We start from the raw sequence: 15,757 nt of genomic DNA on the forward strand, positions 1-15,757 counted from the left end.
GCCCAAATTTTCACATGTATGTAATTTCATGTTCAATGCGTGGTGGATGAAATAAAACATAAGCCATGACTGCAACATTTATTTTTAGCTATTGTACCACTCCGATATAACTGTCACACAAATAACACTACGGCTTGGTTATAAGCTACATGTATGTTAAAGGGTTCATGCAACTACAATACTGACTCTACCGTACTCTCAAACACAGAGCAACTTCCAATTACATCAGCTGGCGGAGTGGATCAACTAATAAAATGTGAAGTTTGTTTTGTCAAGTTGTAATCCAAAGGAAAGGTAATGCATTTGGCGAATCAGGGATTTTGTTTGATGCATTTTAAGGGGGCTTTCATGTTATTTTTAGAAACATACAGGAAATTAATGACCAGTTTCTAAGAAACGACAGTGGTTCAGGCCAAAGTATGACAGACTGAACACAAACTGTCAACTGAGACTTCTTTAGCCAAATTTGTTGTTTAAAGGGCTTGGGTACTTTTTATATGACACAAAACACAAACATCCACAGACACTTTTGACAGTAGTTTTAAAGATATTGTTACCAGAAAGCTTCCCTTAAAATATTACTTATTGATATACATAAGAGGGGAGGGTTAAAGGAACATGCTGCCTTGGATCAGACGAGTTGGTCTATAAAAAACGTTTTAACCATTTTTTATAAAGTGCATTTAATGGTTGGAAAGATGTTTTAAAAAGTAGAATACAATGATCCACACAAATTTGCCTCAAAATTGCGTGGTTTTCACTTTACTGTGCGAACTAACACGATCGGCCATTTATGGGAGTCAACCATAAATGGCCCGACCGACGAGGTAAAAGGAAAACCATGCGATTTAGAGGCATGTTTGTGTGGATCATTGTATTCTACTTTTACAACATCTTTCTACCCAGATGCATTTTATAACAAACGGTTACAAACGCTTTTCAAAGACCAACCCGACCGATCCAAGGCACCGTGTGCCTTTAATAACGCACCAGTACATTGTAGCTTTGCAAACATTCATCTCTACACACTACTTATATTATTATAAGTAGGTACCCTTACACTGCAAAATACAACATTACATCAAAGCTGACAGACACTTGGTAAATAAACAAAGGAAATGGGGCATGGAAACCCCGAGACCATTCACAGTGTGCAAACAGACACACATCACATGACTTCACAAGTTCTAATTTCTTATCACATGAATACATACTCAAATGTTTTACGTTCATAAATACCTCAGACAGTTTTGCAATTCCTATTGGTGGAGAGCGCGTCAGGTGGGTGTGTATAAACCTTTGTTTATGACCGGTAAAAAGTGTTAATTCATAGGCGTGACACGCGACCTTGCATCTGTTTTTATAAGACAGTTTCTTCATTCCCATTGGTCGAGAGCAACGGCTGAAACAGTTGTGCCACATCACGCGATACGCACAGCATTCCCTTATAAGGAGTTGTTTACGGCGGAGGCGGAGGGCTTTACCATTTCATAGCTGGAGGGGTGTTGTGTTGAAAGAAATCATTTAACGATTATAAGTTTTGCATTTATTTTACTTTTTGACCAAAAAGTGATGATGTTTTTGACCGAAAAGGTATTTATGAATGGGAATCAAAGTGTGTTGAATCGGTTTTCAACTAGTGGTTTAAACCCGCCGAGGCCTGGTTCTTGATAATTTACCTCGACTTCGTCTCGGTAAAATTATCAAGAACCAGGCCTAGTTGGGATTAAACCACTAGTTGAAAACCACTTCACCACACATTGATTCCCTTATTTACTCCATGAAGGAAATAAAAGAAAACAATAAACGATAACTGAGACAACAATTTTTCACGGAGGCAACAAAGGCGATTGGGGAGGCAACTAAGGCAACTGCCCCCGTCTCCATGCCCCCTGGCCATTGCCTTAGTGCCTTAGTGCCTTTTGACAGTAGAAATTAATGATTTCCTCATAGGGTCCCAAGGAGAACATGCCTCGGTGTCCTTGCCCTTTTAAAAACGCACACACATCGATGGCAAGTGATCAACCAACTTAATTTTTTTTTTTCTGCAGATCTTAGAAGGTGCAGGTGGGAGTAACGATTGAGATTGATCAAACTGGTTTTGTGGTTTCTTACAAAGGCCCAATTTGGTGGCGCTGCTTCAGCAGAAAATATTGATTGACACATTTCTGCTTAGCAGAAATAAGCAGGATACCAGTCACATGGTAGTTTGGCTGGTTACCTTATTCTGGTAAGCGTAGATTTGTTGTGCTTAGCTACATTTTTGTGCTCAAGCAGCCCCATGAAATCGGGCCTACATGTAGGTCTACATAAACCGATCGATTGCACAGGTTTCTGTTCATTTGGGGTTTTCCCCCCCCCATCTAAAACCGTCAAACATTAATCTTTGTGTTTCCTTTTTCGATCCTATTATCTTTTATCAGCGCTATTTAGTTGTTGGATATTGTAATAAATGTATTTACAAAAATCAGCACAATTTATTTATTCTTATTTTTTATACACTTGTCACTTGGTGAAAGTATATGGATGAATGAACAAATACTTCTTATTTTGGCAAAATAAATACATCGATGCATTCAAACTATACTGTACACCAGGCACACATTACTCTCAACACAACAAAGAAAATAGGAGGGACATGTACTACAATGATATGACTGATTACCATGCAAGTTTACCATGATTTGTCTGAGGCGATGCTACATGAAACATTCCAAGTAAAGTAAGCATTTGAGTGTAATAAGAATAACTGTTAACTTGGGGGGGTCTCAATACTGATGACATCAAAGCACAATTTCATGGCTCTGCATGTACCATAAGCAAAGAACCGCTTGTGGAAGCAGGGAATTCTGCGCTTACATGTACGTCAAGCCTAACTAATCCCAGGTAAGCAGGGAATTTTGGTTTGTGTGCGTGCTTACTCCACGTTAGCAGGCATGCTACCATGGCTACGCTTACACAGCTTGCACTTTTCGTACAAGCGGAGAATGGGGACCGAGAGCGTAGAATTCGGCGGTAGGCAGAGCCATGAAATTGACCCTTGCCTGGAGTGACACGACATGTACACAAAGGCCACATTGGGCTGTTTCATAGGGCTGCTTTCAAAAGCAGAAAATATTTCTCATCAGCAAAAATAACGGGAACTAACAAATTTCGCCAAGTACTCTGAGCAAAATACACTGTGCTGCCAAGCACAGATTTCCCCCAAATTGCACCTAAGCAATGATACCCCCCTCCCCCGTTGAACTGCTCGCCCTTAGTGAACTAGAGAGACCACCACTAAAACTGATCTTCAACACTGGTGATGATTTTACAGAGTTTTACAGACATGAATGGTCTCTAAGCTTGGGCGATATCGATTTATTTTATTCCAGATATATCGTTTACAATATATCGCGATATTTGATATAATCGCGATTAATTAAATTTGACATCATCAGTCTTCAAACTCCCAGTGAAAGTTGTAGAAGAGACAGTCATAGCATAAGAGAGGTGTTCTAATGACCTATTCTTCTGGTTTTACTCCAAACCTATGGGGTGCAAGATGTCTCGGCTAGGAAATACATTGCGATACTTAATCGATATTGGGTTACTTAATTGATATCACGATACTTTATCGATATTTCGATTAAAACCAAATAGATCTGATATCAAAATCGTTTCCAAATTAGTATCGCAATATTCGATAATATCGTGGTATCGCCCAAGCTTAATGGCAGTGGACACTATTGGTAATTACTCAAAATAATTATTAGCATAAAACCTTTCTTGGTGACGAGTAATGGGGAGAGGTTGATGGTACAAAAAATTGTGAGAAACGGCTCCCTCTGAAGTGCCTTAGTTTTTGAGAAAGAGGTAATTTTCCACGAATTTTATTTCGATACCTCAGATTTAGAACTTGAGGTCTCGAAATCAACCATCTAAACGCACACAACTTCGTGTGACATGGGTGTTTTTTTCTTTCATTATTATCTCGCAAGTTCGATGACCGATTGAGCTCAAATTTTCACAGGTTTGTTATTTAATGCATATGTTGAGATACACCAACTGTGAAGGCTAGTCTTTAACAATTACCAATAGTGTCCACTGCCTTTAACACAATCTCGGCAAGTGCATTTGGTGTAAAGTGAAACATGTAATAAGTAAAATGTAATATGTACGTTGGCGTGTAATTCAACTAGCAAGTTGGATGACCTTTGCAATACAGGTCAGCACATGAACTGACACACCCATCAGGGAATAGATCCCAAGTAAAACACTTACTGTTTTCTTTTCCTCTTTCTGTTGCTCGTACTCCTTGTCCATTTGCTCCTCCGCCTAATTGTTCAGAAGAGGAAGAAACACACATCAGAAAAGGAACAAACTTTTAGTCATTGGACTTTTCTGAGCTACATCAAATATGAAAAACAGAATTTCACCAACATACTTTTTATAGATGAATATCCCCTGTGGGCTAAGGCAAGATTTATAACAGTGCTTTATTATTGTAGTGTTGACAATTTACTCTGCCTTTTGTAAACTCTGTTAAAGTTCTACCCCCCAGGCTTTATTAGCAATCGCTATCTTGGCTAAATGTACATAGCTAAATGTTCACAACTTTAAAGCCCGGTTCACACTTCCTACGAATGCGAAGCGAATTTGACGTAACAACTATCCTTTCGCAGCAATACATTATATGCGCAAGTGAGTTGAGCAGAACTGAACTGCTGCGAATATTCATAGCAAATTTTGTGACGTCAACATTTGCTTCGCATTCGCGGTATGAACATGAACCAGGCTTTAGGCAGTGTCTAAATTGGTGTATACAGCTACAGCTACAGATTGTATTTTTAAAAGTCACCTGGAAATAGAATTTTTTTTCTTTCAAACATAAGAGTATACATGCTTACGAACAATAAAACAATTTTTTTAGTAATTGTTTGTCACGATTTATGTTTAAAAAATGTACGTGTACGTCCAAGTTGTGAGTTGGTACATTTCAAAAAGTGTTTTTCTGCATTAAGCAGCAATACACCTAGTCGGCATTGCCTTTTTTTTTTAAACGTACATGTACAAACTCATGACTTGGTCCGACATGTACTTTGCAATTGTGTTTACTCTACGCATTACAGGCAAAGTCTGCCTCGATTGACGTCACGAACAGCACCCTCTCAGGTCGGGGTCTACTCTTAAATTTGTAAATAACATAAGAACTGATTTTTTAAAACCTTAGTTCACTGTTTATTCACATTCCACTCATCAAAACACATATATTAGTGACAAAAGCTTTATTTTGATATAATACCACTTCCAGGTGACTTTAATGTTCATGCAGGCCTACAAATGTAAACGAAAAAAAAAACACACCTTGCAAAGCAACATTTTTCATAGTGATTTTATTTCATAAATGCCCCCTTTCCAGTTTGAATGTTGAACAGTAAAACATAAATGGGAAATCAATCCAGAAAATAATTCATATTCCTGTTCACTGGACTCAGAGGGAAGGTAAGGTATCAGGAACATGGATTCAACATTCATAAATACCCCAGACAGTTTCTCTACTATTGGTGGAGAGCGCGTCACGTGGGTGTGCATAAACCTTTTGTTAATGCACACTGGAGCTCTGTTTATGCCCACTGAGCTGGCTTCCACGTATCGGGCGCACAAGATTATCACGCAAAACGCGCAAATCATAGCTATCAGCGCATAATCTAAGCGCGCGCGCATACACACAACCCACGCACCTCGAACAGATTCTTCACAAAGTTTGGGAGCAAAATATTTCAAACCTCGAATTTTCAATTGTTAAAGTGTCTATAACTGTATTTGTTTACATTTTTTAACAAAAGGGCATTTATGAATGGGAATAAAAGAGTAGTGACTCATTCTTCAACGTCCGTTTAAAACCTTGCAGGGTCGTTGCTGTGCGATAATACGGCCCGATAATAGTGGACTGTGCCTTGCACACCAGGCTAGTGGACTGTGCCTTGCACACCAGGCTAGTGGACTGTGCCTTTTACAAGCCCCTAGGAAGTTTTTAAAGTAAAAGTGAGTAAAAGGTTGAGTAAAAGTGAAAATTCATACCTCTCTCTGCATCCGTTCCAGCTCCTTCATTCTGATTGTACGAGCTTCGGCCCTCGCTTGACGCCTCTTGGCCAGACGAGCCTCAGCCTAGAGAGAATAGAAGACAAATATGTCAATTACAGGATAAATACTCGTATAATGAATTAAACTAAATGTCCATTGTAATGCACTTTTCCAGCTCAGTAAAACTACTGTAGACCTTGCAAGTCTTGCACGCATTTGAACATTTTTAAGACCATGGTCCCATTTAATGTGTAAAGGAAACAGACACTGTGCTTTGATAGACTACAATGTACGGATATGGACAAGATTTGCAGAGTCTTATTCTCTGTCCATCAAAACAAATATTTGTTTAATAGATCCGCACGCTAAAGTAGGCCACTGCATGGTGTGCAAAACTGAACAGCACCTTTAAATGAAAATTACGAAAAAAATTTGGAGTACAAAATAAAACACAAACCCTGGACAGTTAAACAAACTAAGTGCAGAGTACACAAGAAACTAACTTGCACTTTGTGACTACTTCAAGTGCTGTATGATAATAATGTAGTGCAAACCATCTGCCCACTACAAATATATTTATAATTAAAATGTTACACTTCCTCTTGGCAGTACAAATACGCCCACTATCATTTTCATAGGTTACTGAGAAAGCAAACTTAAAGAGCGGCCCCAAGGTCAAATTCAGTCTTGTGGTCAACTTATTTTTCAATGTACAATGTACTGTACATTGTAGACTCCTTATGAAAATAGGGGGAAATTACAAGTCTTTAAAGACAGTTGACACTATTGGTAATTGTCAAAGATTAGGCTTCACAGTTGGTGTACATGTGTATCTACACATACATGTATGTAAACATATGCATAAAATAACAAACCTGTGAAAATTTGAGCTCAATCGGTCGTTGAAGTTACGAGATAACAATGAAAGAAAAAACACCATTGTCACATGAAGTTGTGTGCTTTCAGATGCTTGTTTTCGAGACCTCGAGTTCTAAACTTGAGGTCTCGAAATCAAACTCGTGGAAAATTACTTCTTTCGCGAAAACTACATTAGCAGAGGGAGCCGCTTCTCACAATGTGTTATGCTATCAACCTCTCCCCATTACTCCTAATCAAGTAAGGTTTTGTGATGATAATTATTTTGAGTAATTACCAATAGTGTCCACTGCCTTTAAATAAGTCTCTACACTCATAAAATAGTGTAAAATGCCTACTGCCTTTGACACTTCAAATACTGTTTTTGTCAATTATCCGATAAACATCTGATGTCACAATTCAACATTTTCTGGGCAGAATTTCTTTTTAGGTATTTCAAAATTTCTAGTACATTGTATGTAGCGGTACTGTACGTGTACATGTACGTACTACCACGTTAAGCTTGGGCGATATCGATTTATTTTATTCACGATATATCACCGACAATATATCGCGATTTATGATATAATCGCGATTAATTAAATTTGACATTATCAGTCTTCAAACTGGAAGTGAAAGTTGTAGAAGAGACAGTCATAGCATAAGAGAGGCGTTCTAATGACCTATTCTTCTGGTTTTACTCAACACCTACATGTATGGGGATGGGGTGCAAGATGTCTCAGCTAGGAAAAACATCGTGATATTGCGATATTTAATCGAAATAGCGACATCGATATTTCGATTAAAACCAAATCGATCCGATATCGAAATTGTTTCCAAATTAATACCGCGATATTCGATAATATCGTGATATCGCCCAAGCTTATACCACGTATTGTCCCGGTACTCTATTCAATGTACATACACTGTGCATGACTAAATGTGTAATAGGCCCTTTTGTTTCAATTAAAAAAAAAATCATCAAAATAAGAAATATAGAGTGAATGATCATAGCTAAACATTGATATACACAATCACATTGATGTTGATTGTAACATATTAATTGTAAGTAATAATATACGGAATGGACTGCATAATCAGAGAAAATAAACACTCAGAAACCTACATTATAGCCAACAAATCCGTGTACACAGCACTGTCAGTGTATGTGTAACTTGATAAAGGCACATACATTTTCATTAAGTGAATCATTTTTGAAAATGAGCTTATTTATATGCAGTGAGAACCGAATGTAAGTTGGCTCTGCACTTTTGCTTGGTTGATCTGGGTGTAAGGAACAATTTCACACCTTGTTAGCACTGATGCGATTTGCTTGATTTGCAGTCTATAAAATGCAAAGGGCACTAGCTATTTTGAGCACTGACTACTGGCATATTATGATTTCATGAAAAACAGCTAACGATTCACAGGACTGTATGCTTCGTTTTTAAAAGGGCAAGAGCACCAAGGCATTTTCTCCTTAGTAAAGGGCACCCTAAATATGAGGAAATTGTAATTTTCTACCCATAGCATTTCACAGAGCAGGCCTACACAGGTACACATGTACATTGTGTATGAATGAACTGACTGCACTGCGTATTAAAATCTGACTTTTAGAAATTGGTCACAGATTAGGTTTTTCCCTACAAATGTAGCCTTTCGTCGAGGCCTTTGTGGCCAAGACAGCTGTGGACTTCAGCCGCAAAGCGACTGGAACCGGAGACCATACAAGGCCACAAGGGCTTTTCCGACATTGTCAGATATTTCACATTTTTTTGCTATATTTTTGCTACATGGGTCATAGAAAAAAATTAAGTGAATTGAGACTGGTTAACCTTCAGCTCTTAATATCTACGTCATATGTACGTATAAACAATTTATTTTTTAAAATATATGAAATCTTACGGCCAAAATGTAGATTGCTTGACATAGCCCTCTTTTGAGAATTGAACTTAAAGGGAAGGTACACATTTGGTAATTACTCAAAAAATATTAACTTAAAACTGACTTGGTAACGAGCATTGGAGAGCTGATGATAGTATAAACTATTGTGAGAAACGGCTCACTCTGAAGTAGCATAGATTTTGAGAGAGAGGTAATTTCTCAATAAAATAATAAAAGACTTCTAGCCAGACGTATTTTATTCCTATCTGAAAGCACACAAATTCGTCCAACGAGGGTGTTTTTCTCTCATCATTTTCTCGCAACTTCGATGACCAATTTAGCTCAAATTTTCACAGGCTGGTTATTTTATGCTGATGTTGGGATACACCAAGTGAAAAGACTGGTCTTTGACAATTTACCAAACGTGTACCTTCCCTTTAATCCCATACAATTAAAGTACATTATTTTCAATTCCCTTCAGATTGTTATGCATTTTGCTTAGTAAGCCCCCCCCCCCCTTACTGCGGTTTGGTGTTTTGTGACTGTTGGACTGGGCTACAGCGCTCTTTTTGAATCCTTGTGAAAGTGTGTCATGTGTGTGCACATCTGCTCTTTTTACAGACTCACAGCAATAATGTACAGGCCCGATTCACGGAGGCAATGAAGGTGATTGCCTTGATGCCCCCTGGTCATTGCCTTGCTGCCCTTGAAATGCTCCAGTAGAAATTTACAACTTCCTCATAGGGTGCCCTTTACCAAGAAGAAAACGCCTTGGTGACCTTGCCCTTTCCAAAACAAAAGGATACACGCCTGAGTGTAGGCTCATGCATATTGGAATTCCGATTAGAATCAAGATAAAAGTTTTTTAAAACTAGGTATTTCTCAGATTGAAATGTTTTTGAATCCTACTCTCTAAAACCTCAATTCTTTGAAATAAACAGCTGTTCTTACACACCAAATAGGCCTGGGCGAATTATTTGAATATCCGGTTAATGGCGAATAGGTTTTCCTATCCGTAACCGCGAATGCCTTTTTTTTCTTAACCGGATATCCGCATAGGGCGCGAATACCTATTTATAAACCGGATAGTTCTGTAATTACAACCAAGTAACCGGATGTTCTTTAATATCCGAATATCCGCGGACGTCGGGCGACAACTGATATGAATGTTTTGTCTGAATCCTTATGGAAACTTTTATTAAGACAGCATAAAACAGCATAAATTAAGTATTTAACTATGCTCACCTCCATGAAGAGTTAAAACAATGACATTTCCGACGTATTTTGTTCAAAGATTACAAAAGTTTTCCTTCACGTAGAGTCAATCACGATCAAAAGAAAAAGCAAATTGCCATAGTAAATTAGATCCGGTCACTTTTATGAATGAACCGAGTGACACTGTCTAAAACTAATATCAATCCGCCCATAAGATCTCATTCACAAATGAACAGCGCCCTCTAGCAGCAAAAAATATATATATATATATATATATTTTTTTAATAGCGCCCTCTAGCGGCGAAAAAAAAACTATTCAAATATCCGGTTAATTTCGGATAGTTGGCCAGCGGTATCCGAATAACAACATTTCACTATTTGCCCAGCACTAATACCAAAGTTTAAACATGTATGGTCGTTAATTTGTAGAGTACAATTTAGGCTCTATCAAAAGTTTACCATCCCTTTAAATCACACAGATCTTTTACTGATTTGGTCTTTTCTTTGGTTAAAGTTCGCCTATCGTGGCTTTTCTCTAGAATGACAAAATTAAATCCAATTGGAATGCACGGTAATCTGACCTCACTAACAGGCTGAAGGAGGTCGCGAAAGACTTCTGCGCAGCAACAGTAACTTAATAAGGCCACTTAAAAGTTCAATGGGAACAGCTCCTTGCTGTAAACCTACCGCGTACACGCTGTAAAACCCATGCAAACTTCGGGGAAAGTAAGTCCAGGTGGGAACACACGGTAGAAAAAAAGTCCAACTTGAACAGTAGCATATTTTGGATTGGCCCACTAATGTACAAGCTATTAAGTTGCTACCCAAGAAGCAAAGATTAAATTGATGAATCCTTCGTCGAGCTTGATGAGTATTTGTATGCCAGGCTAGTGATATGTATGTACTGCACATAATATTAATCCAGGCTTAGGTCTGTTTAGCAAACATCAGAACAAATGATAATGAGATTATAGTATTCACAAAAGGTAACTGTGCCAGTGACACCATTGTGGACAGTTCACCAAAGCCAGCGTCTTAGTACATGTACATGTACTCATGGGTATGTTCAGACATGGGGTTAAACTAGTCCTTAATCCGAGCACCGCAGGTGTCCAAAGATAAACATAACTTAGGGTATGTTCAGACAGCGTGCTAACTTAGACCCGAACCGGTCTAACTTTTACGAGCAGCGGGGGGTGGTCGTAAAAATAAAAACCCATTGCGTTCAGACAGCACAGAGTTAAACCCGATCCGGTTTATCTTCGGTTTTAAGAGGTCAAAGTAGACGCGACCCGTTGCTCTAACATCCGGTTTTGTTCATCAGATTCACGCACCGAGTATGCCGAGATACTGAGTGTCCCATGCCCTGGATGATCAGACAGGGCATAATTATTGGATACAAATGGCTCAATCGAACGCGGTAACAGTTTTACCGTTAGGAGGATATGGGCACTTAAAACAAACATGAACACGACTCGAAATTATTTTTTTAAACAAACAAAATATTGATACAAACCGCCGAGAAAACTCACCAAAATATTGTCCATATTCCATGAAACAGAACACGTTTCATTTTTGTGTTTTGTTTTATACCACTGTTTCCGATTTAATAAATACTTTTAGTTTGTACTTCAATCGATTGGAAGTTGCGATCTCTCAAAAGCTGGTGCCGCGATTTTTATTCTGATTCGTTCATAAACACAACTACACACGTGCAAGTTACGTAAATACATGTACTTTGCAGTATTTTCCCAACTTCCCAACAACGTGGTGATATTGCTGGCGTAGGGAATTTCCCCTACACACAGCCTCGCGCCCACTGCAGTTCATTCTCCAAGATTGAAAGTAATAGAAAGGCACATCCACGGGATCGGTGATGGATAACTATGGGATATCAGAGAGTGATCACTATGGGATGGCAGCGCTGTACATGTGAGAAGCATTACAAAAATGCTTCTTCGCTGCGCTCGTAGTATACGCATGAAAAGCAGTTTCAATTTATTGTAGGACACTCAACAAAAAAAGCTTGGAAAATATAGTTTTGTTTCAGAATTTAATAAATCATGGGCGTGGGCCTGTGTTAAACTGCATACACCGATCGAGAGGGTTTCGCCAACTCGGTAAGCGGCAAGAAAGTAATATAAATGCTCGGTGCTTTTCAGCATCAGAGGCAACAGAAACCGTATACAAATACTCCGGGTCCCGGGCGTGTGCATTGAACCACACAATGGGTCGTCCGTTGTGAGTTAAAACCGGATGTCATTCTGTCCACACGCAGTGTTAAAAGATAAACCCGAACCGGTTTAGACTTAGACCGCCTCGCTGGACGGTTTAAGTTTTGGGGTTTAAACCCGATCCGGTCTAACTTTATTTGCGTTCACACGCACAAAAGTTGAACCCGAACCGGTCTAAGTGGACTTAGACCAACTTTAGTACGGCGTGTGAACGACCTCTTAGTCCAAAATTGGCTTGCGTTCACATAGTGAGTTTATTCTGGTCAAGCGGACTACACTAGCCCACGATGTTGATTATTGGGTCATGCATCCGCGAACCTTACCATTGCTGGTTCCGGTTTGTTACATTGTCCATGCGTTTTCCACAGGGTTTCGATCCGCTATCGTCTCTACAAACCTCATGGTCATCATGTATTCCATCTTTAAAGATGGCAAAATCACTTCATATCCTTGCTTGGCCCCCAGCACAAACGCAATTCTATTGTGCCCGCTGAAGTTTTGGATTAAGGACTAGTTTAACCCCACGTCTGAACGTACCCTATGTCATACAGACACAGTACTATCTTTGAGCAGTTTTAACTAATACGGTTTTAACTTTGTGTGTCTGAAAACTTTAACAAATCAAGTAAAACCGAATTAGTTCAATCAGTCTGCGAGTGTGATTTACATCATTAAAAACCACTTCGAGCAAATATTTTTGCATGTGTGGCCAGAATAAAAACAACCATATCCGATTTGAACTCCTCACAGATGAATGTTGACCCTAATGCCATAAATCGTGAAAGCGTGCGTGTTTTGTATGTAGGCTTGTAGCAGATGTGTGTTTTGTCACTGTGCTGTGTTGTCTCTTAAAACCAAAGATAAACTGTATGGAGGATAACTTTGAGCTGTCTGAACACAATGTTACTTTTTATTCCAACAACCGTCCCCCATCCCCCCCCCCCCAAAAAAAAAAAATAAAAAAAAAAAAAACTGTTACCCATGTTACCGCAAAAAAGCTTTTATGTTAAAATAAGTGAACAACAATTGAGATTAAACCAATCTGGCACATTTAGTGATATTGACGAAAATCAATATTGAAAGAGTATCCAGTGTTGAACAATATTGATAAATCATATCAACGCACAAACCTACATGTATCTGCTTACCTCCTGTGTGATTTCTGAGAGTGCCTGATCCTCTGCTTTGTAAGCTCTGTTGGTTTGCCGCTTTCGCCCACTAACCCCAGGGCTGGCGCCTGGACTGAGCACAGTCTGGCCGCTGCCTCCATTGGTTGTTGCAGTACTCATTGTGGTTCCGAATAAATTAGCACCAGTCTATAAAACGATCGGCAACTAAAGTGTTTTGGGAGCCTTTTTTAAAAGTTTGCCTTGAAAATGAGAATTGTCCTGGATTCAAAATTGGACCTGGCACTCTGGAAACTTGCTGCAAAAGATGACAGCTGTTGAATAGGATGACTTGCTCTGAATCATCCTTTCGACATTGGTTCCATATCTGTATTGAGAAAAAAAGAAACGATGTAATGTTAGATTTCTAACACATGAGGGCGCTTTCAACAAAAAACTTCCTGAAAAATTTAATACAAGAAAACAACATACATGTACCGTACAGTCGGTGAAAAAGATAAAACGCAACCGTGATTGTGAAAACTTGTATATCTTGCCACCACTTTTTCACTTATTTTTACAAAAAGGAATATCTTGCAGGCATGTGAGTAACTATCCATGAAAAAAAGAGGAAAAGAGAAAACCGGGCAAGAAAAAAAGAGGAAAAGATTATATTCTTATACTTTTGTACACAGAAAGTAAAAAAGAAGAAAATCAAAATTAAAAGAGAGGAAATCAGCTGAAAAGAGGAAGTCTCACATGCCTGATCTTGTAACTTGAGCAAATTAAATTGAGGGGTGGGGGCTTACTCCTAAAACTTTTAGAGGTTCGTTTCAGTGAAACTTTCACTATCGATTATCATCTCCAAGAACACATAGAGCAGAGACAAACGAACCTCAGAATAGTAGGGGGCCTTGAAATCCTTAAAATTTTGACATCTAATTTTAATAAATAAACAAGTTTACCACCAAGGATGTCAACCATTTAAAAAAAGGAGAACAGCGCCCCTGTTACGCTACTGCCAGTTACTGGATCAAGCTATAGGGGAGATCTGGTTTCCAGAAAGAAATGTGTTATTATACACTGTAAGCTTCCTAGACTTACTCATGACACTTTTGACCCATTTCACCTGACGTCATCATCATAACAATCTTGAATGCGCCATACTGGTGGGCAATTTCACTGTGCGTTTTCATATATAACTCTATGCATAGAGTATGCTGTGCGTTATGCAGTGAAGTGCGCATTTTAGGCGATGCGGCGTTAAAGGCAGTGGACACTATTAGTAATTACTCAAAATATTCATAAAAAGTGGAAAAGTTTCCGTATGGCGCCACCACTTTTTCATTCGAAATAAAATAATATAGTATCTAATTTACCTGAATGATATATCCCTTTTTGTAAAAATGAGTGAAAAAGTGGTGGCGCCATACGGAAAGTTATCCTAAAAAGTTAGCATAAAACCTTTCTTGGTGACAAGTAATGGGGAGAGGTTGATGGTATAAAACATTGTGAGAAACGGCTCCCTCTGAAGTGCCATAGTTTTCGAGAAATAAGAAATTTTCCACGAATTTGATTTCGAGACCTCAGGTTTAGAACTTGAGGTCTCAAAATCAACCATCTAAACGCACACAACTTCGTGTGACAAGGGTGTTTATTTCTTTCATTATTATCTCGCAAGTGCGATGACCGATCGAGCTCAAATTTTCACAAGTTTGTTGTTGTATGCATGTTGAGATACACCAACTGTGAAGGCTAGTCTTTGACAATTACCAATAGTGTCCAATGCCTTTAATACACGTAAACCTAACTGCCCACCAACATGGTGAGCGTGGCATCAGCCGCCGCGTGTGACGCGCGTGCAAGGTGTCAATAGTCCCTTGTTTACAGTTTAGTTATAATGTGCTAGACCGTGTAGTCCAGAGACGTACACGTGAACAATATTAATGATGGTTTTGTGGATAATTTTTAAAGAAGTAGGGCTACCAATGAATGAATGATGTTTCAATGAGTCCCTACTCAATGTTGGCAATTTATTTTAGCCTAGCCGCTAGGCCAGGCCAGGTTTGTTTTTTTTGATGAATGAATGACAGATTTTTAGTTGGTAGACTTGCCGAGTCTGAAATTTAGTAATTTATTTATAAATATAACTGAAAATTCACAATCCAACTCCAATCCAATCCAAATTAAACAATTCCAACAAACAACGGAACCATTAATTACAACCGAGTTGGAATAAATATCACTAAAACCATGTTAATGTTTATGAGTTGTTGTTTGATGTATAAAAGAAACTACAAATCAACCCAAAATCATAAATGTATTATGATCATCACATCAATTATTAATTTATTATCATAAAAATACGACAAACGAAAATCACACAAAATTTATGCC

The 15,757-nt window shown here is 38.6% G+C and overlaps 1 protein-coding gene across 2 annotated transcripts in view; it reads right to left on the bottom strand.

Moving 5' to 3' along the window:
• The window catches only part of LOC139949265 (leucine-rich repeat flightless-interacting protein 2-like), a 44,008-nt gene that overhangs the window by 27,950 nt on the left and 301 nt on the right, over positions 1-15,757 (bottom strand). For both annotated transcript variants that reach the window (XM_071947662.1, XM_071947661.1), the window contains exons 2-4: positions 13,403-13,748; positions 6,064-6,150; positions 4,264-4,317 (exon numbers count right to left, since the gene is read on the bottom strand). In XM_071947662.1, coding sequence (XP_071803763.1) covers positions 4,264-4,317; positions 6,064-6,150; positions 13,403-13,543 — 282 coding nt within the window. In that variant the 5' untranslated portion in view covers positions 13,544-13,748. The remainder of the gene's footprint in view (positions 1-4,263; positions 4,318-6,063; positions 6,151-13,402; positions 13,749-15,757) is intronic.

Source organism: Asterias amurensis, chromosome 16 (genome assembly GCF_032118995.1).
Source record: "Asterias amurensis chromosome 16, ASM3211899v1".
Classification (NCBI taxonomy): Eukaryota; Metazoa; Echinodermata; class Asteroidea; order Forcipulatida; family Asteriidae; genus Asterias; species Asterias amurensis.